The sequence below is a fragment of the Lampetra planeri genome, chromosome 35, assembly GCF_965212315.1.
Source record: "Lampetra planeri chromosome 35, kcLamPlan1.2.h2, whole genome shotgun sequence".
NCBI classification, from domain to species: Eukaryota; Metazoa; Chordata; class Hyperoartia; order Petromyzontiformes; family Petromyzontidae; genus Lampetra; species Lampetra planeri.
In genome coordinates this window covers 7,564,875-7,587,642 of record NC_136141.1, presented here as the reverse complement: position 1 = coordinate 7,587,642, position 22,768 = coordinate 7,564,875, and the positions used below count along the sequence as shown (strand labels likewise).

The 22,768-nt window shown below is 45.3% G+C and overlaps 1 protein-coding gene across 4 annotated transcripts in view; it reads right to left on the bottom strand.

Moving 5' to 3' along the window:
- Window positions 1-5,251: 5,251 nt before the first annotated feature.
- Window positions 5,252-22,768, bottom strand: part of LOC144730355 (phosphoinositide 3-kinase regulatory subunit 5-like) — an 82,702-nt gene continuing 65,185 nt past the window's right edge. For all 4 annotated transcript variants that reach the window (XM_078611117.1, XM_078611115.1, XM_078611114.1 and 1 more), the window contains exons 13-20: window positions 21,219-21,341; window positions 20,270-20,389; window positions 18,445-18,538; window positions 17,049-17,125; window positions 16,497-16,578; window positions 11,237-11,322; window positions 10,183-10,298; window positions 5,252-8,148 (exon numbers count right to left, since the gene is read on the bottom strand). In XM_078611117.1, the coding sequence (XP_078467243.1) occupies window positions 8,004-8,148; window positions 10,183-10,298; window positions 11,237-11,322; window positions 16,497-16,578; window positions 17,049-17,125; window positions 18,445-18,538; window positions 20,270-20,389; window positions 21,219-21,341 (843 nt within the window). In that variant the 3' untranslated portion in view covers window positions 5,252-8,003. The remainder of the gene's footprint in view (window positions 8,149-10,182; window positions 10,299-11,236; window positions 11,323-16,496; window positions 16,579-17,048; window positions 17,126-18,444; window positions 18,539-20,269; window positions 20,390-21,218; window positions 21,342-22,768) is intronic.

Genomic DNA, 22,768 nt, shown 5'->3' with positions numbered 1-22,768 from the left:
TTAGTGTCGCCCACTATGTCGGAGGACTCATCAAGATGGAAAGAAAAGTCGTGCCAACAGCTGGCATTTCACATTTTGTGGATGTTCAACGCAAAACCGTATCGTTCGAAAGGCTTAACTTGTCAGGGATATTCCTTGCCTCTTCCCCAAGCGTGATGTTAGCTGTATTTGTTTTTGCAAAAAGGCTTCACAGGCATCATTATTGTCCGGATCAACCTGCGTTTACAGGACCGTCGCGGATCACTGGTGGTCCGTGGACCACACTTTGAGAACCAACCTTTCTGGACCCCACGGACTGCCACTGTCAATCCTCACAACATTTTCACGGACCACCGTGCACCAGCAACATATATGTCAACATGAAATCCAAAGCTACTCTAATTCGTAGTGCCTGCAAAATTTCTGCGGACCACTTCCTATGTCTTGTCATCCCCACTCTCTCACTTTACTTTGTCCAAACACGCACAAGCATGCCAAACTGTTATTTGCTCAACATCATAACATCATTCGCTTTGCAAACTCACAGATGGCAGTGAGGTAGTGATAGTCCAGCTATTCTGCCCCTCAAATATTTTTGCCTGCTCTCCAAGACAAATCGGATCCTATGGAAAAACGAATATTACATTTTTATTAAATGGGATTATTTTGTAGTACTCGCCGTGTACTCCTCGTTGGTTCTTGGGTCACGGTAAAGAATGTTGGACACATGTTTCAGGAGATCAGTACGACACAGACAACAGTACGCCCTTTGCACTGTGAGCACTACTTTTTGCACCGATGCTTGTATTTCATCATCCATCTCCCGTGCAGCAGAGGCTCCCGTAACGGCGGGGGGGGGCATTTACACGATGATTGAACATTGTGAATTCAAACGTTGGTCGGAGTCAACTAGGCCAATCATCCCCCCCCCCTCAGATCAATAAAGTGAGTACCGCTTTGTGTGAGGTCAACAATGGTCATCACGCGGGGAGATTCACCTCCTTGTCATCGCAATGCTAAATTTACATCGCCGGCTCAGAGCCACCTGCGGAGACGAGTGTTGCCTCTCCATTGCCTTTGAGCGGCGAGAGGCATTGCTTACACTATGTAACACAATTTTTGTTCCTGGGTAGTAAGTGTTATTTAGTAATTGCTTATGCCTAAAAAGTATAGAAAATGGCTATTACTCCCCACAAACTTTGCTTTTGTGACCTGGACAGTGATATTTGGAAATGTACCTATTTTCAATGAGAAAACGGGCGAATTTGTGTCTTTTCGTTCACATAAAGTCAGAAAAAACTACATGTGAATCAAAATTAACTTGTATTTATACTAAAGTAATACAAAAAAAGCACTACTAAATATTTAGAAGTGAGTAGTTTTTCGAGATTTACGATTATACTGTAAACCACTATCACGATTCAGCCCCAAAATGTCGTCCCCCATCATGTTCTCGTTATACTGTCCTTGGTAGTGGCGTTCAAAATTAGCGGGGTCGACTACATTGGAGAGAGGAAAACAGAGTGTTTCACCATTGCATATCGCATCAAGATCCAAGCCATCACGAAGGTCAAAACCTTTGATGCCACCCGCTTCTCACCGGCACCTTTTTTCCTTGTGCCATATATCCCACAGCTGCTGCACAGGAGACATGCGACCCCCACGAGCTGACCTCTGGATTTCAGTCGTCACCACGGTTTGCCAGACTCGTAGGGACCACTCCAATGCCTGTCTCGGTAACCGGCCCCCCTCCATCCTGCACAGGCCTCCCAACGGTGAAATGGTTTTTCTTTTTTATCCAATCCTATCCACAACACTCACCTTGCCATGTTCTCTTCAGGACTTGCAGAAGAGCAACACCATTTTCACCCCTCGCGTCTTTCGGTAAAGTCACGTAGATAGGTTCAAAGAAAAATACCAAAAATCTACGACGTTTCGATCGCAACACAAGCGGTCGCAACACAAGCAGTCGTCATCCTGATGATCGTTTCTGCGTGGATTAAATATTGGCCGTTCTATAGGATTCGGGGGGGGGGGGGGGTGCGTCATGGGTCAACATTTGACCGATTTTTGCGTACCTACTAAATGGATGGCCCCTCAGCTGCACGCTGGAGGTAATGGTCAGCGACAGACTCGCATTAAAGCAAGAACCAACAATAAAAGTCTGGCTGATAATTGTTCACTCGTGAATGCAAAATCGATCCGCGGCAAGGAGCCAGTTCAAATGAATATGCTTTTGTAAATAATACAGAAAAAAATCAATCCTGTCACTTCCCCACTGGCTTACACCTACCGGACGATGTTCCTTCGATTTGGCTTTCTAATTCCCTCCCATAAGGATGGCTTCTAGCATGCGGCTAACGAAGCATATTATCAAGTGCTGTAATACACCGTGCAACTGCATGCCTGTGCAGGTCACCACCATACGTCGATGGTGATTAACTGTGAGCGGCAGAGTGGACATACACTCTTAATCAACATCCAATGCCTGTTTCGGTAACGGGCATATCTTATGCATGTTGATTAACTGTGAATAATTTAACCATATATTAATACATTACCCCCCCCCCCCCATCCTGGTCTTTGCAGCTGATAGGATAAGTGCCGACTTCACATCTGTAATAAAGTTCACGACTCTTGGACGCCGGAGTTGGAGGCACACGGGTTTTATTCACACAGCACGGTTCTGGCATACAACACTAGAGGGGGTGTCGGCCCCCTCACCCGGCTAGCTGGGGATACACGCGCTAGCTACTTCCTAGCCTGCCTCCTAGTCCTCCTCTAACGGGCTAGGGGAGGCTATCTGGCCCGACACTGGTAAGTCGGGCCCGGTACCCTGAGTCCCGGACCAGCGCTGACAAGAGCACCGGCTCTGGATCTCGGGACCACGCCGCTGGCTCGGTCCTGTTCGGCCCTGATAAGGACGGCGAACCAGGGGAGTCCAGGGCTCTAGCTAAGACGTCTTCAGTCTTCACTGGTTAGCTTTACAAGAACCCCGAGCCCTCCGATACATCCCCTTTTATACCCAACCCCCCGCTGAGGGGTGGGGTGGGGCCCCCCCGGGGTGCCTGGCGCGGACGTCGTAGAGAGCACCTCCCCGTGCACTCACGTAGCCCCGCCCACTGTGTTTGTTTGCCATAAGCTGCCATGCATAACGGGCTCTCTCTCTAACACCCCTACACATCTATCACTCTATTTCAGACCGAAACAGGAGGAGGATTTCTCCACAACTCTGGCTGTCGGCCTGATGATCCTGGTTGTAATTACCGGCGAAACGTCACAGTGCTCCAATTGTAAATGTTGTGGGTTTACTCTCCAACACACCGGTGGTGCTGAACTAGTAACTAATTTACACGTTTTGTTTACGTGACGAACTTTACGAATTGTCTGTGGTGGGTGGTGGCAGGTTTAACGAAACCTTTATATGTACGCGATCTCAACCGAAAAAAAAAACTCTAGGAGGTGAAAGAACTCCAGGGTATCCATGACACCATGACTAGTGTGCCTGAAACGCATTTCACGCACGGAAATTACTCCACCCCCAATCCCCCCCCCCCCCCCATGAACAAAAGCTCCAAACGCCAATCAAACAACTTGGAAGCGTTGCACATACCGCGTGACGCCTCTCTGGAGTGTTGTCAGGGGCTGTTGGCCACGATCCGCGCTCTCCCCCCGCCACGTTTCGCTCCGCGCGACCGGGAGCAGAGACAATCGTCCGGGCATCGTGCTGAGCAACAGCGCGGTACGACTCGTAAAGACAACGTCGAGCTGTAGAGGACAAGCACGTAACGCATGTGCAGTTCCATAGTAGAGGGTTTTTTTGGGGGGATAGATCGTGTAAATATAAACGCGTCGTTAAACCCGCCAATTAGTAAGCTTTGTCACAAAAACAGAACGTGCTAAGTTGTTACCAGTATAGAACACCGATGTGTTGGAGCGTTAACCCACGCCATTTACAATTCGAGTACGACGTTACGCCAGTAATTGCAACTAGCATCATCAGGCGACAGCCAGGGTTGTGGAAAAATCCTCCTGTTTCCGTGTTAAAGCCTACGTGTTAAACCGACATATGCATTCGTAAAAATAACAGACGTTCAAGGTTTCTGGGTTACTTACACCTTTATTTAAATTAATGAACATTTTAAACACGAGTAATTTATATATACACACGCACAAGTACTATACATATGAACGTTATAACAAGGTGAGATCCCATTGGAAGGAACATTTCTTGCAAGGGAGACCTGGGATATAACCAAAGTACAGTAACACATATCTCAGTGCAGATCTTATCAAAAAAACATTAACGGTACAAAATGTAAAAAATATATATTACGACGAAGTAATGTATCTATGTATGTTGAACTTCTTTCGCACCGTACACAGCCAACAATAAACATAAAATACTTGTGCAAAGTTTAAATACGAAACCAAAATGAACAAGACCGAAATAAAGTTTTAAAAATTAAATACAAATTGTCAGCACGTGTTTTCATTGACCATTTCTCATACATATATATTACATCACTCATTTAAACAATATCGTTATTTCAGGCTTGTGTATGCGATTTTATTAACAACAAAACATACACGTGTAAAAGTTAAGCAAAACCGATCTGCGTTTGAGAACATTACAGTATACGTGGTATTGTCTAATTCTTAAACACATCAGTATATTGAGAATTGTGCCGTTAATTACCAGCAATGGGGGGCCTCTGTATTGACCGCACTAAATACGAATTCCCCAAGACTCTACTTCAAAGTGGCATATTGCTACAGACGTCAAAGTGCGCTCGCCCACGTGGTTCATTGCCACGTATACAGCATCCCAAGGGTGATATTTGCAGTATCCGATCTGAATTTTAGCTTGTGCGGCAGGGAGTTAATTGGCAGAGGATTGTCCGACATTTCGCTCCCAATGCGCTTGAACACTGGTGGGAGCTACCTTGCATAAACTGAATTCGCCCCGAGCACAATACAGTGAAACGCCGGACAGCGCGCCGAACAACTGCGTGGTACAAGCCGAAAAGGCGTTGGCCAGCCATACACAAACACAACCGTGAACACCTACACAGTGGTAATATATTCCTCATGTGCTAGAGTCACTGCTCTCTGAATTTACCCCCCTCTGCAAATGTGACTGACAGAATAACAGTCTCTTGAAGTGAGAAAAGTCAATCGTAGATGTCTCCACATTCTCACAGGCAAATTTCTGTGTCAAAAAATCATGTCGGACATTTAATTAACTCAGGAAAGTTTGACAGAGTCTGACTTTTCCGGAGGGCCCTGCGAAATGTCCGCAGTAGTGGGACGATGATTATTGACGTGTACACATTCCCAAGTGAGTAATTTTGCGGGGACTTTACTTTTTACTTGGCGAATTTGAACCGTGACGCCGACACACGATGGCCTTACTCTTGAAGCAGATGGCACGTGATATTTTTTTAAAGTCGTAAATACACAACGCAGTCAATAATTAGGGTGGCCGCCGAAATCAAACCGTGGAATACCTCTGCAACGAGAGACGAGCGCGGTACTGCCGTGCCGCGTCCCCCCTCCCATGACTCTCTCTGCGTTCAAGAGGAGAGAATGAGGCTGCCACCCACTCATCAGGCTCAGTAAAACGCCAGGCTAGGTGCGAAAACTGCGGGGTATAGGTGACTACGGTGATGAAATGATTTAACCGTCAATTTGGCCTCCAGCGCAAGCCTCTCGATGGCGGCGAATCTGGTTTGCTGATGAGAATTTATTCTACAGCCAGTGCAACTGAAAGTTGCATTTAAGTAGGGTGATACCAATCGCGAGTGAAGCATTGGGGATTTGACCCATGCTGTTATAGTCAAATCTATACACTGTAATACTGTATACTGCAGTATGCAATGCCTTACTAGACTGCATGTTTGCAAAGTGTGCGTATGCATATTCAATTAAGATGAGGATAAAAGGATAAGCTATACGTAACTGTACACGTGAGTGAACGATGGCAAAATAACATGAGGACCCTTCGATTTAGCAGTGGCTACTGAAGAAATGGCTGAGGATGTGCAATTATACAATACGATTTGGATTTATAAAGTGTCTGCGTGCAAAAACTGTCTGTATCTCATGATGCGGTAGTGGCTATCCATATGGTCTGTAACCCAGCACTTGTGGAGGCATTGAGGGAGGGTTGGTGGATCGCACAAATGTTGTGATACTATCTTCCCGTGGGCATCAAAGAGGTGCCATACCCTGGCTCACCAGGAGAAGGCAGTACAGCAAGTGGACGAATCACCATCTGTCTGCATCTGTGCGGGGATAGAGCGTTGCCCCCTCGCATGCATGGGTTTCTCCAGGTGCTTCAATTTCCTCCGACGTGTATCATAAACACTCAATCATTGGCTGAAAACAACTTAAAATACAACTCAGTGTGACTTTCCTGGACCATTAAGTAAATGATCAAAAATGAGAATTAAAGTATATTTAAATGGAACGGCATGTGAATAAAATATTAAGGAACATTTTCTTTGAGTATTTTTCTTCTTTCTTACAGTGCAGAGAGAAAGGAGAGGAATTGACATTCACTTTCAGAGACCTTACTGAAGCAACCTCTCTGCAGAACGACGTTGGTTCCCATTTAAGTAAACCGTAACCTCATGATTGAGTTGCATGCACTATACATGTCACTTCACTGCAAACATTTCTCAATCGTGTAACAGTGCTCCGATAGGATTTAAGGGCAAATAAAAGTTCAAGTTATTTTCTCTGTACGGGAGTATGGCTATTCGAATGTAAGCCTTGGACATCTGATGGAAATGCCCCATTCACAACTAAATTGGTTGTAATTTTATAAACAGACTTGCACATCAAGACGCTATTGCGCATTGTGTCCCCGAATAAAACAATCTCCGTGCTTTTGCTCTCTTCAGTAGCGGAAACGTTCTCGCCTCGGACTTTGTTCAACGCGCCCCGTTTTGAACGACGCCGTCACACATCGGACACGGCCACTTGTTGGCGACAGAGGCATTGGTGGCCAATTCATTGTGAGCCAACAAAATACAGGGTGCTTCAAGATGTTTTAAACACTTACATGGGACTATCGTTATGGATGTTAATAGCTTCAAAAAGAAAAAAACAAAGAGTCTCCACTTGTTCGCCATAATTGTCAACGCACGCCTGGAATCTTCTCCAGCTGGTCTCCAGAGCCCGGAGGTACATTTCTTGTGGTATTGTTGCAAATTCTCAGGAGTGTTAACATTTTTTTGAAGCGCCCTGTACATCGCCAGTCAGCTCTCTGTAACCGCTTGTGCCAACTAAGCGAGCAAGTGGGAAAACCTGATGTAATTTAATTTAAGTGCCCCTTTTTTATAAATCAGGTGAGGACCCATTGAGAGTCTACATTATGTTTGTAATCACTGATATTAATAAGCTTGTGTGCTACCCATCTTTATACAATTCAGTTTTTAGAGGTATATTTAATTGGTATTGCAATTAAAGGCCGAGGCTGGCATATTCTGGAATTTAATTCCTACTTTGTCTACATACAACATAATACTGCATGTTTTTTTTGCATTTTACCATATCAACTGCGATGCATCGATATCATCAAGATCCCAGAAGCTAAGCTGCTTTGAGCCACAATCAAGCTCAGACGGCCGACCACCGTTTGTAACAGTCACTGTAGGCTGCGGGGGCTATGTTGTGGGTAGCATATGCCGGTGCAAAAAAAAAATGTTGTTGTACCGTACTTTCTACGCTCCCTGCCTTTGGCCACGAGCATGGCGAAGTATGGTAAGAAGAAAAAAAAATCCCCATGGGCCACTCGGAGTGGAGAGCCTCTCGTCCAGCAGCTGATGAACACAGGGATGTGCAGGCACACGCGGCCCTTCACACGTTCACGCGCGTGACGTGTTAACCAAGCAAAAAAATGTGCGCGTAACAACCAAATGACACTCTTCATCCTCTGTTGTAATGTCTCTGATCAAAACGGCGCCGCCGTGGCACGTCCTGTCCCTGCTGGCCTGAACACCCGAGGCTGAGCAGGGCTACAGAGCAGGGCTGCAGAAGAGAGATATTGGCAGACAAAAGGGCTCGCAATTGGGTGGCTGAGTCGGTCGTGCCAGATGGGAGACACCGGCCAGGGCACCGTGGGCCGGAGCATTCACTTGGCAGCAGGGTCTGACTTCGCACCTGCAAGCGCAGGTGGCAAGGCACGGGGAAACAAGTGAGACACGGGGACAACGAACAGCGATGGAGCGCAAATTCAAAGTCCAAAACGCTTACGCGATGCTCGATGGCGTTGGAAGAAGGTTCTTGGCGAGACGGACGTGAAATATTAAGAGGGGCGTTTTCTCTCCACACGAGTCACGTTTGGCATTCCATAAGAAGGGCTGGATTGACTCTCCACTGAATGGTCAAAGATGACTTATGTTCTCGAAATTATTAACCGGCACATAAAGCGGCAACAATAATTTAAGTTTGAATGTTCTAATATGCTGGCTGGATGATAAAAAAAATATTTTTACTTCAAGACCAGTGAAGTAATATGAAGTAAAGAATTCCATGAAACATTTAATATTATAAATCCATGTGAAAAAACAAACAAACGTAAAATTCAACAATGGAACATTTCTGACAAAAATTTAACTCAGCAGCTAATGTGAAAAAAGGAGAAAACCCCTATCATTAGCCAATATGAAGCCCACTTTAACACCAATTAAAAGACCTGCGTCTCGTCCAAGACAAACCTATATTTATAGGTAAGATAAATGGACATTTGTAAAAAACTTTTTTTTAACATCTGTTTATAATTTGTAGGCAAAAGGTTTAAGGTTGTGGCACCATTGGAGATTAAATTTGGCCAGGTGGCTCAGTGACCGAATCCTGCGTTGGGAGCGCTGAGCTGGAACTGCTAAGATCCAGTTCAGAAGCAACCCCCCTCACCTCCCCGCCCCCAGCGATTAAACTGGGTTCTCAAGTGTAGCGAGTTTATGGTCTCAGCTTGGTCAGCAAAGGTTTCACGCAAAAAAAAAGTTAAATATAACACGTTTAGGTTTTCACGGTTGTGCCACTACATGTGTTTTCGGGTTGTGCCGTATGTACTTCCGCACGCTGTCCGACGTTTTGCTCCACGTGCTGGGAGGTCCAGGAGAAGCTAAATGCCAATGTCGAGGTCTGTGCTAGCCAGGACGAGAGGGCTTCAGGAGAGATTTCGTGCAGTTTTTCTGTTCCTCCTCCGTTGAAGGGTTGCAGACTAGGGTGGTTCGCTATGTGGTCCGTAGCTTGGGTTGCGTGGCCACAATCGCACTGCTGTGGCTATGTCTTTAATTTTACATTTATCAAGGAGAGGTGAGCATCGGCCTGCCGATGCTCTGATGCAGTTGATGGTTACACAGTGTCTTCGAGAAATGTCAAAGGCAGGAGGTGCGATCAGTCATCAATCAATTAATATTTTTTTATTTCTTGTGCCAATATCGCCCTCAATAGAGTAGGCATCAGTGCACCATTACAGCAGAACCGGGAGCGGTACAGGGGACATGGAGTAACAAGAATGGAAGAGAAATCTGTCATGACCTCAGCGGCCAACATTAACTGAACAAAGTAAACTGCAACCGTGTGCAACGAATAGCATAATAAAAATGAGTACTAAATAAAAAAGATAACACGTAAAGAATTGGCTTTGCATCTCACGTTTGCATCTCAAACACGTTTGAAGGGCACCCCCCACCTCACCCCCACTTGGCAGCTATCAATATGCAGCACGGGGCTCTGACTCAGCAACCCAACCTGACAAACGAGCAGCATAAGCCTGCCAGTAGAGGGGCGATGATCGCCGACACATATGTATGTTGAACTTCTTTCGCACCATACACAACCAACAGTGATAATCGGAGGTGCGGGGATGGACATAAACCAAACAAAAAGAGCAGTTCTAAAGAAATTAGTGTTCAATCTAAATGTAAAATGCATAGCTCCAGTGGCTTCCTAATATCGGAAGGCAGAGCGTTCCAGACGGCCGCAGAATCGCATGTAAAAGCGCACGATACGGTGACCGTCTTTGTTCGACGGCTAGCCAAAAGCCGCTGCTGCAAGGATGACCGGTTGTTCGTGTGATGGTTTATGCTCCTTGATGAGCTCAGCAATGTATTGTGGTTCATTTGTGGTGAGTGCTTTGCGTGTATAATGAGTGCGACCTTATAATGATGATGGTGAACTTCCCCTTACCTTGTGATGTTGCGGAACACCTTTTTGTCATCACGGTCAATGCACAAGGAGAAGTTGGAGCCCCCTGCTGCCGTCAACTGAACCTTGTCCACCCTGACTTCCAAAGCATTCAGTTGCTGCAGAGACAAAGGCCCACATGCATCGGCGCAGTTGCACAGTCGTAGGCTCTCAACGGCACCGTATCCTTTGGATTATGACATGGCTCCAGAAAGTAAGACGCAGCCAAAAACGTACTCCCGGTGTCAACAATGTTATGCAAGTCTGCCCACAAATACAGTTCCCGGGTGAGAAGATTTCCTACCTCCCCCACCCCCTCCTAGCCCTACCTAAAATGTTACTTTAAAATACAGGGGGGTAAAAAAATGTGCGCATAATTTGGAGAATATACGGTAGTTGTTATTGTTAGTCTGTGTTAATAATGAACGTTTATTTTGTGAGCGTGACATAAAATCAGCACATGTGATGCATACATATATCTGCTGCCTACGAGTGAATCGTGTCAAGTGAGATTTTTTTTTACCTAACCACCATCAATTGTGTGACAGAATAAATTAAAAATATAATAAAAAGTTATTTTGGATGACTAATACATGGCCCTTTTGTCAGGCCACCGCTGGATGAAAGTCATTGTACATCCGTCCACCTTTGCCTACAGGAGGCAAAGGTGAAGTTCTTTAGCCAATTTCCCATGGTGCACACATGCATTCAAGGCTCGTAGAGAAAAGACAAACTTCTGCCCCATTTATACATTTCACCTTAACAATGCAGACACTGGATAACTGCGTAGGCTTTGGCGGCTCTGCTCTATTGCGCTCCGACATGGTTTCCGTTTGTGCCACACGCCACTCGGCACGGTGTTCCGACGTGTCGCCACACACACGGTCGTCTCGTGGAGACCCTGCTTCCTGCGAGCGTCTTTTCACTTCGGCTCGCAGCACGTGGAGCGAAACGTCGGACATCGTGCCGAGCGACACGCGGTGGGACCCGAAAGCACGTCTAAAGAGAGCTACGAATACTCGGTATTGCCATGGCTTCCGCGACGTTTTTGTTGTACCTGGTTGTAAGCAGATTTTCCCTTGGATCCTTGCGACCTCCGCACGACTTCCAGCAAAGTGAGGTTGAGTGTGCCCATGCCAGCGTCTGCAAATGCGAACACAAGTGTCACGTTAACCAACGTCAACAGTTGAGTCATTTATATCAAACCCTTTGTCATTCGTTTCGTCAGCGATGTCTCAAACTGTTTCATCGGCATCCATGCACAGAGTCCTGCACCGCACCTCTTATCATGGTAAAGGAGCAGCTCTATAACTGCTTGCTCACGCCACTGCTGCTGCTGAACGGGCCTCTACTGGAGGGATGGCATTTGGCCTACTCTTCCACGCTGGCCAGACATCTTGGAAGGGGTGACCGTGCGCACACTTCACACCACCACGCGTGGGTCTGCCGATCGAATATCTGCGGTGCAACCTTTTGTACTGCTGAGTGGACGGGCTATGGGGATTGACATCCAGGTTCAGTTGAACGTTTTTCTCGTGTACGCCCCAGGCTCTGGAACTTTCTCCCACGAGTTACCAGGACCTCCGATCCTGTGGGCATTTGTAATGCCCCGTCTTAAAGCGTATCTTCACAATTCCATTCATTCAACTTTTAGTGAATTCAGCAAATCGTTTTCTTAGCATTTTCTTTTACAATTCTGTCCTGTCTCAGTTGTTAATTTCACGAGTTATTTTGATGCTGAGTGTCTGCTGCTGTGTCCTGTTGAAGGAGGAAGTTGTATATTGGTGAGAAACTCACCTTGTACAGCATCTGGTTGGCACAAATATGGATTTATTTACTAGATTAATTATGTACAGAATCAAGGTTTAGAGATGGAATATTTGCGTTGGCCTGTGGGTCACCAGCCCAACACAAATTGCCACGTTACGCAAGAGGTCACGATGCAAACCCATGACCTCAGCGATATCAACTCTACACTGACGATTTGATAAAACGCTAATGCAATGGAATGCAATATGGATTTACATTGCGTCTAAATGCAATTGCTCCTGAAAGATGCTTTCTAGGAACATTGGGCATATTTATTCTTCAGGGAGAGGGCACGCAGTCATATGCAAAGGAAAAAAATTAGTTGTTGTGCCTGGGACTTGAACAGGGGCAGGAAATCCACAGCACAGATGGCAGGGGTGAAAGGAAGTATAACAAAGCTAACTCTCCCCAAAATATTCTCAGCTAATGTAGAAGTGCTCTTTGGTTCTTTCGGTAAAGTCACGTATAATAAATAAATAAATAGAATCATAGCATGCGACGTTTCGATTGCAACACAAGCAATCATCATCAGGTACAAATGAAAGAGAAAACAGACAAATAAGCAGTGTCTCCGTGTCTGTGTTTGGTCTCTCTCTCAAATTTAGAAATCTTTGGAAGAACGTAATCAACCAGGTAGGGTGTTGACTGTTATGTTGGCCGACTCTCTGTGTCGTATTGCATTATATTTCTAAGTTTACTAGGTTTGTTTTCTCTTTCATTTGTAGCTGATGATAATTGCTTGTATTGCAATAGAAACGTCGCATGCTATTATTTTATTTATTTTTTATTTCTACGTGACTTTACCGAAATAACCAAAGAGTAATTCCTGCAGTCACGAAAGCTCAAAATCAAGTTTTAATGTAGAAGTGTTTGGCCACGAGCTTAGAGTGCAGTATATAGAGAGGAACTTCACATTGATGTTTCGCTGTAGTGATATGTTATCTCTCTCGCCTGGTACGCAAGAGGCCGTGAGTTCAATCCTGAACCTGACGATGCCTAATTCTAGATTTGAAGCTTTCGTGACTGCAAGGATTCATACTCTTTGGTTTTTTCGGTAAAGTCACGTAGGTTAAAAGAAAACAAATAAATTAAATCACGACGTTTCGGAGGCAACACAAGCTTCCGTCTTCAGGTGAAGTAAAGAGAAGTCCCAAGAGACACAACCTTATATACTAGTTAAGGGGGGAGGAGCCAGGATAGGCCCGGGAGAGGAGTTGTTGTGAGATGGCCAGTACGGCTGCTGGAACTGAGCCTTTGTAATGTCTTTTGTATACTTGGAGTTTGAGTGTTCTCTCCCCGTGATGATCACTTTGATTATTATCCAGCTCCTCCGCGTTTGCCCTCCACATTTAGAAACGTGCGTTTCGGATTATTTGGCTGCTCTACTTTGCCAAGCAGAATGATAAACTATCATGTGTGGCCATGTCGCCTCTGAAAAAGTGTTAACATGTCAAGTGGGCTTTTCCTGGTCAATACAACATTATTATCGTCGAATTATGACAGTGGCCAAAATGTATGTCTGTGGACATGCGTTTAAGTACTTTTCAGCTGCTCTGTTGCATTGCACATTAACTTCTTACTTGTCAGATTTGAAGAACCCCCCCCGTCCCCCCCATGTAATCCATACAATGCGAGGTTATAATTACACTTATTCACACACAGAGCAAGGAATGATCGAGCTTAGCCACACGCTCAATCGTAATTCCAAAATGGGTTTTCGTCCATAAAAGTGCTCCAGGATATCGAACGGGAGGACAACTGTGATATGATGAACTTATTTGGCACCGTAAGTAGCCGACCGTATAGCAGTACGATGAAATTAATGCTGTAAATCATTGTGGCGTTAATGATTTCATGCAAATAATATAATAATTCGAAGCTCTTTGTCAATCCACTGTTGGATGAAGGCCTCCCCATGATGTATCACCCATGGGGGTTGTTTTGACCAGTCTTCACCATGCTGGTCAAGTGGAGGTTGAATTTGGTGAGTGGGGTGGCCAGGGGCCGGTTCAAACATCACTCACCATTGATGTTAGCCACGACCAGAATGCAAATGCAGGTGGCTAGATTTACAAGCGGAGTACGATAAATCAGATAAATTGTTTGGCGATATTGCGTTATTAAGTTCTATAAATAACATCACTGCACCTTCACTCCCCCCCCCAATTTTTTTAAAATCTTACACAACCTGAATGAACGTGGTTCTCAGACGATGTATTATTATTTTTTTTTATCTATCGTTGGCATTTTTCATTGAGATTCAAACAAAATGCCCATTTACACACAAAGGCCCTCTTCAGAATCATCCCCACAGGAGCCAATCATGGTGGTTATATATATATATATGACGCAACGCTATTTCCATAACGTTTGACATTTTAAAGTTGTATAGCATTTGGATAAAAAATTTTTATAAGCGTGCCAACCTATTTCATGGCGAAGGGTGAGAAGTGACATTCAAGAAATGTTAAAAGCCAAGGGAGACGATGACATTATATTTATTGTTGTTGGCGCAATTACACAGAAAAACTTTTGTTAAATCTGCATTTTGCAGACCATGCCAGATACACTGGTTCCTCCTGCGAAAGCGTTGAGGCTCAGTCAGACTTATAGTGTTATTACAATAAGTAGGATTTCATTCATTCTAGATTTGAAGTTTTCGTGACTGGGATCCATATTCTTTGGTTCTTTCGGTAAAGTCACGTAGGTGAAAAAAAAAATCACGACGTTTCGATTGCAACACAAGCAATCATCATTAGGTGTGACAACCCCAGCAAGAAAATTTTTCAACCACAGCAATTTTTTTTTTACAAATTTTCTTGCTGTGGTTGTCACACCTGATTATCATTGCTTGTGTTGCAATCGAAACGTCGTGATTTAATTTATTTATTATATATATTTTTATTTTATTAATTTTTTTCACTGACGTGACTTTACCGAAAGAACCAAAGAATAGGATTTAATTCAAAATTAATTCTGTGAAAGCGTCAACTGAGGCTCCAGAGTTGTGACGAAGAATGTAAACGTGAACACGCATTCACGACCGTAGCTCACGATAAACACTGGACTTCTGCGAAAAATTGCTTGACAGCTCATCGGACTCCTCCAGTGTAAATAAATATTCTGATTCTTTTGCGATTCTGATTGTTTTGCGGGACGGCAGTTGAAACAACGGTGCAAATTTCTCAAATCCCACCCGGGCCTCTGTCCAACCAGCGGTGTATTAATGGGTCACCGCGGTTATTCAATCGGCAGGCCAAGACGTCTGGCCAGAATAGAAAAGTAGGCCAAACGCCCCCCCCCCCCCCGCTCTAGACGGGCTCTATAGATCTTGCTCTAAGTGGAGGCACTTCCACCAGCAGTGGCATGAAACGTAAATTGAATATTTGAACCATTCTTTTTAACATTTTACAATGCATTTGCTTACCCCCTTCGTCAAAAATCTTCTGGGATAATGGCCAATTCCTTTTAGTATGTTTCCCAAGTGAATTCTGCAGCTCCTCGCAAATAGGTTAGCAGCCTACTTGCTGCACTGCAATTCGGTAAGCACGGTTGACTATGTATTGTGCGAAAAAAGTTCGATATACATACCCACTGTCTCTACAGATGTTGTGTACAAGATATTCAGTATGATCACCCAGAGTTGGTGGACCTATAGGGGTATGATACCCACGCCTGACCACGCATCTTATATGGAACAGGATTAGTTGAAACGTCACAGAATAGAGCAGGGAGAATGAGAGATAGAAAGGCTGAGAGCCTGGTGAGAAGCGTTATGAATCTCTATCCACAAACAGGTCCTAGCAGAACATATCATTCTGTAGTCAGTGGGGGCTTGCGATAATGGAACAAACATTTCATATTTAACAGACTGTGATATTGCAATCGACCCAACAGGACAAAAAAACAACCCAATATAATGTAACACTGAACTACATTATATAACAGCCGATGGTTAATACGACTGCATAGCTCTTGACGGTCGTGCTGCACAGCTCGACAATTTGTTGTTCGTGTTGTATGGAGCGTTTTGTTGGGCACGGCATCCGGCGGGTTAGTAATAACGAAATTTGCTGCGAAACGTCAGACTTCGTGCCGAACAAAACGCGGCGACAACCCGAACATGCGTAAGAAAGCCGACGGTTAAAATCGGTCAGCCGCCGCACACTCAATCGATGTCCATTTGTGGCACGGAAAGTCCCGTTTAGCTAGTTAGCGCAGCTAGTTCGCAAGGAAGATCCGTGGCGCTATCTGCACTAAACAACAACGACGTCGGAGTGATCCGTACGGAGGAACGGGCAACAACAGAACAGAACACATCAGTGGCACAGGCAAAAGTAGTGTTTCACGAACAACGGTTAACAGTGAAAACCAAGTAAACAAAAGGCATATTGCACCCAAAAAAAGAAGTGTAATGAGGTAATGAACGTTTGGAAAGGAGCTTGCACGGGGCAGGCAAGATGGGTGGGCCTGCAGGGGAACGTGAACACACGCCGCATTCTCCTCACCTCTGTCGGCATTTTGTATGATCCTGACCGAGGTACAGGTCTTCTCCATGGTGTGCCAATGAATACGCTTGCTCAGACTCGTCTGGGAATGACAACAATACCGCAGGGGCATCAATCTCGCAGCCCGGTCTGTTATCCACGCACAGCACACCACGCCCAGGATAAACTAGAACTAAAAACTATATTTTATTTTACCAGGTAAGGCCCACTGAGCAATATAGCTCTTTCTCAGAAGCGACCTGGCCACAAATGATCGCCGAATAAAGTGGCTTATCATATTGAAAATTTACTGCAGCCAAATACCCTAAAAGCATGTTTTTCTAAATGTGGAGAGAAAAAGCAGAGGACCCGGAGAAAAATCCACACAATCACGGGTAGAAAATGGTGTTGCTAGGCACGTGGGGCACATTCCACAGCTCCTATGGTTTTGGGCGCCAGTCTATAACTACATTAAGCATCGCCCACATAAACGATTGAATTTCATTGTTATGGGGTAGAATGAAAAATCCAAGAAAGTAACTGAATTGCTCCAAGCCAGGAATTTGTCCTTACCTTGCAGTAGGCGATTTGCAGGTGGATGGGGACAGCTTCCCTGTCACCTTCGATCCCAAATCGCTTCTGAGCCGACCCTGCGTGTACACAACCGTGGGCGTGTCGTGTTAGCAGCACGGCAATGTGGAATGGAAGCATTTACATTGCGCAATGGAAGCAATTACATTACGTAATGTGAGCATTTACATGACGGGCGCCGCCATCTTTTAATGGCCCGTATCGATCGCTTGCCACGCATCAATAAAACCAAGAGATTCAGAGAGCTGCAATGAGGGGCTGTTGTTGTACAGTCATTGGTGACCAGACTTCGATTGTCAATTCACCATTTAGTCACTGGTGGTGGCTGAAACTCAGATTCAAACCCAGGGACCTCGGGCGTGTCGGCTCAGTGACCTGACTCTTGGGGCGCGGGGGTCGGGGCACAGCCACGTTGTGGAGGCTGGGGGTGTGCGTGATGAGAGAAATGGTGCCCGGTGGTGAGAGTAATGAGATTGTAGACATGGTCCACCCCCCCCCCCCACTTCACCACGGAATATAAGAAGAGTTCTACTGCAACTATAATCGTATCAAATAGAGGGTGCTTCAATTTTTTTAAAACAATTATAATAGGACTATTGTATTTAATGGAAAAAGAACGGATAATGTATTGTAACATGATAACAAATGTATGTTAATAGCTTCAAAAAGTAAAAAAAAAAGTCTCCACTTGTTTGCCATCATTGTCAACACGTGCCCTGAAACCTTCTCCAGGTGGTCTCCAGAGCCCGGAGGCACATTTCTGGTGGTAGTGTTGCAAATTCTCAGAAGTGTTAAAACATTTTTGAAGCACCCTGTATATGCAACTACTGGCGATATCGACTCAGCGCTGAGTCTACCGTTCATGTGCTATTATGCCTTTAAATATGTATGTACAGTATGTTGAACTTCTTTCGCACCGCACGTGACCGACCGCGATAATCGGAGGTGCGGGGTGGGGGGGCAACAAACTAAACCAAAAAGTAGTTTTAAAGAAAATATTTTTCAATCTAGATGTGAAAGTGCACGGTTCCAGGTGGCTTCCTAAAATCGGAAGAGCGTTCCAGACGGCCACAGAAGCGCATCCGAAAGCGCGCGATGCAGTGACCGTCTTTGTTCGATGACTATCAAATTTGATCATTATCAACATAATCAGCATTGTTAACAAAACAATTGTTGTTGTCAAAGCAATGCTGACCCAAAAATGTTGTGGCTGTCTCTTAGCCGTGTATAAACATGTCGGGGGTATCCGGCCACGTGTCCACAACACTCCCAGTGGCTGCCCACCGTCCCCCCTCCCTACCATACTCCCCCACCTCTTTCACTTCCAGCACTTATTACACCACCTGGGCACCCTCAGTGAATAATCACAGTGCAGTACCTGCTGCCAAGATGGCCCTGCGATCCGCCAGGAATCCCAGCTCCAATTGGCAAATGAAAACCTCCTTCTTGACGTCTCCAGAAGCCAGGGTGATCTGCAATGATGCGAGAGTGCCGGCTCAAGGACACCGACAGGCAGAGTAACACGGTACTCTGGGTGTAAGCGCTCGCGGTTTGCGCCGCATGGCTCTGCGATGTGTTTTTTGTGGGGTATCGTTGACCGCTGTCCAACGTTTCTCTCCACGTCTTGGGAAGCCAGAGCTCTCAAAGTTACTCATTCAGACATTGGAAAAAAACTCACGGCGTGTGGAGCGAAATATCGGGACATTGCGCCGTTGTGGCTGAAAACACCGAGGGGTATGAGGGGTTAAACTGTGAAGTGAATGCATGTGACAAATTTCACGACCGCCAGTAGCGGTGAGATTAATGATGAATGCCAAGAACTCTCAAGTTGAAAGACTGGCTGTGATGCACGAGCCAGCCCAGTGTGGGAGCGTGAGATGGGTCCGATCGAACAGATCCCAGCGGGCGAGAATAAGGGGTAGCAGAGAAAGCGAGAGTACATTTTACAGAGCAGACTTTATCTCCCATTGCGGACTGGGGGTACAAGGCAATTGACTTAATATTATCAGTAAGAAGTGTGCATAGGTATTATCGTCAATGTACAAAATCTCTTCAGATGATTTTCTGCTGCTGCTGCTTCATTGGTCAGTGGTGCACAAGCACAATAAAAAACTCAATACTCGTCAACAAACGTTGGTGGCCTTAAAAAAATTACAATATATAATCGACGCGTTTCAAATAGAATCCATGCCGATTATATATAGGTATGTTTATTTGAGACAGACAAATCTGTTGAGTAATCTCCACCGTACATTTAAAACGTTTTCAACAAGTTTAGAACAGCATTGCTCAGTGGAGAGACGCTGTAGCAGAGGGGATGGGCTACAACTGAGAACCCAAATACGAGGCGGGGATTTCAATCTGTGTCTGGAGGGTGAGATCCTTCTCTTATTTAATTTATATACGTAGGCTGTCACGACCGATATCACGGTTCATAATTGGTGTCTTTTTGGGTTTGGCCGTGTGTCGTAAACCGTCCTCCACCCGACACAGCCAATAGAATAAATGAGTCGTGTGCATAAAAGGTGTCGAATTTATAACCGCTACAGCAGCACCACCACTGTTGTTATTGGAGAGGAACCCTCGCAACATCTGCACGAGGTGCAACGTTTCACTGGAGACTAAATCCAGCTCCTGTCAACAACCTGATGATGCTGGATGCATCATCGTCGTCATCATCATCATCCAGCGAAACGTCGTTCCCATCTAATTCTTTAATTCTTTGTGAGATTCCTCTCCAAACAAACGCACTGGCGGTGCTGCTGAAGCAGTAATTTGGCTCGCTTGATGCACGTGACACTTTTAGTAATTGGCCATGTCGGGTGGAGGAGGATTCATGAGGCAGGGAGGACCCACACTTTACCCCACCACACGTGATCTTGGTGATTGGCTAACAGCCGTGTGCCCGAATATATAGAGACGGGGGAGGAGGGGGGGGGGGGCTTAATAAACTTGCAGCATTGCTTCGACTACTGCTCGGGGAGACGGAATAGAACCGGCAACCTCCAGATTCCTCCGGTGCGCTTACCTTCGCGTCACGGCAGCATCGAATGCAAACAAAATACCATTCACCAGAGATGCCAGAGGTTGTTGAAAGGGCTCTTTCGCGTGCAATTACGCACACTCGTGGGCCATTATCAGAGATGCCACCAAAAAAAAGAGGAAACCGTGCATCAGACCGAGATGCGCTCGTTGCGTCTCACCTCGATCTCGTAGAGAGGGATGGGGTGAGGATGTGCCGCATGTTGGCAGTAGTAGAGGATCATGTCCATGAGCATGCTGACTTCCTTCTGGGAGTTGCTCACCTCATCCTTGGAGCTCGTCTGAAACAAATTCAGAGTTGCTTCGATTGGGATTTTGTGTTTAGTTTTCTCTCCTTTAGGAGGGGTAAAAACGGAATAGGTTTGAAAAGCACTTTGAGGTATATTTAATTGTAGAATCAGCTTTAACCATATCCTCAGTAGCAGCTGAGTAAGCTGGTGGGTAGTGCACACACCACCAGGAATTCTGGTTCGATTCACCCAATCACGTCGTATATTCGACCGGAACTCACCAAGACATGGGAAGATGTATGGTACAAAGCTCCTTCGAGCTTTGCCCTCATCCCATTTGAGTTTTCAATCTTTTAAATCGCTATTCAAAACAAATTTCTTTAAAACTGCTTCTTGTGTTTAGTTTGTTGTCCTTTCCACCACACTTCCGATTAGCACGGTTGGCTACGTACGGTGTGAAAGAAATTCAACGTACACGTACATAGATACAGGTGGGCGATCATCGCCCCCCTCCCCTCCCCCCTACTGGCAGACTGATGCTGCTCGTTTGTCAGAGTGGGTTGCTGAGTCAGAGCCCCGTGCTGCACTTTGATAGCTGCCAACTGGGGGTCAGGGGGTTGCCCTTTCAAACGTGTTGGAGATGCAAAGCTCTCTGAGACACTGCATCGTATTGTAGGGCGCTCTGTCCAAAAAAACGAATCATGATATCGTCATTATAGTCAGTATGTTATGAGCAACAAACGCTCGGTTACTTAACAAAAGACACCTATAATTATGATCAACGTTATACACACCATATCAGCTATTGTCCTTATCATCATTAGTACCACTGGCGTTGTCATCATCATCATGGGTTGAGACAGAGGTGGGACGCACTCACCTTGGGCAGGAGCGTGGGCAGCATGTCGTAGAGGGACAGCACGTTGCGGTCGTACCACGGATCCACAGAACCGAGGTAGTTCCCAATGTTCATCAGGACATCCGATTTCAACAAGTCGTTGTCCTGCGCGTTGCAGTGAAAAAAATCGATGTCATTTTTAATCAACACGATCGTTGGTTTTGGCACCACACCTGTCGGTAACCATAGGCGACATAAATCCTGAGAAGGGTGAATTATTTGACGAAAAATGGTTGAAGGGCATTTTCGGCTTTAAAAGATCGAGATCCTCATTCGAATTATTTTGAGTAGAAGTGTTCTGACGGCCTCAGCCTGGTCATTTATATGAAGCAAGCGGTGTGATATTTCTTTTCTGGGGTCCCTTCTAGGCCTAATATCAGGTGCTAACGTTGCTTGTTGTGACAATTTCAAATGGGAAAATTCAACATTTCACGGCATGATGGCAGTGCAAAGACACCTCAAGAATTCCTTAGAACATATAATGCAAAGCATGGCAAGATAAACTTTTTGAAATCTGAAGCTGAAAAATGTGATCAAGTTATGCTCTTAAACCTTTTTTTACATTTGCCCAATGCCATGACAAAATTATTTGCATTGATAAGACATGCACACATATTTCAATATGTGCCAGTGGAACATTAGGGCCTGGTGCATGATGCCGCCTCTGATTATGAAAGAAGCTGCATTGATGTGGGGATGAGTGGGGATAGTATTTGGTGCATTCTAGTTCACCCAATGGTTGCAGGGAAGGTTAAAAAAAAACGATTCGACAATTCGTTATTCCCAAATTAACAGGCACTGTACTGAACCACACGAACCAAAGGATACCACTCGTGAGATGCAGTCTCCATAGAGACGTAGCTGGAAGCAGACATAGCCACCGATGCCCCCTCAGGCCAGAGGCTGACTCACTCCTATCCTGTATCATCATCGATTCTGAATGTGTCCCCGAGGGCAGACAACTGATTTTAAATCGGGTACCTAATTTGCCATGCCACTTCATATTGATGGCTATCTTTGTGGACCCTACAAAACTATTCCCACATATAGTTTTTAGTTTTGAAAACAGTTGTATAGTTTTACATCACTAGGAGGGTCCAATGCGCCAAGATGACCCCTCATGCCCTAACTACAGGTCTGTCAGTAGAGGGCTCCGTTTCAGACATGGGCCCTAAGTTGCTGTGCCAACTGCACGCTTGTTAACGTAGCCCTGACACACACACATACAAAGTAAACCTAGTTTCCTTTGGGCAAGCGATTCGAGAAGACTTGAGGTGGCCTGAACTCAAGGTGAAGGACAACTTGAGTTGGTCAGAATTTTTTTTGTCATTTCTGTGATTTTCGGAGTTACATGACATGTGGGCAGAAGGTATCCTTCTGAGTAAGATTTTCGCAGAAGTACTCGCGAGTAAAAAGGTCAAGAGCTCATTTATTACGAAATCAAATGTCAAATGCGTCATAGAATAATTCCGCCAACTTCACCATTGTTGACTTAACATTTTTTTATGGTGACGTATTTTTGCTCGGAACAA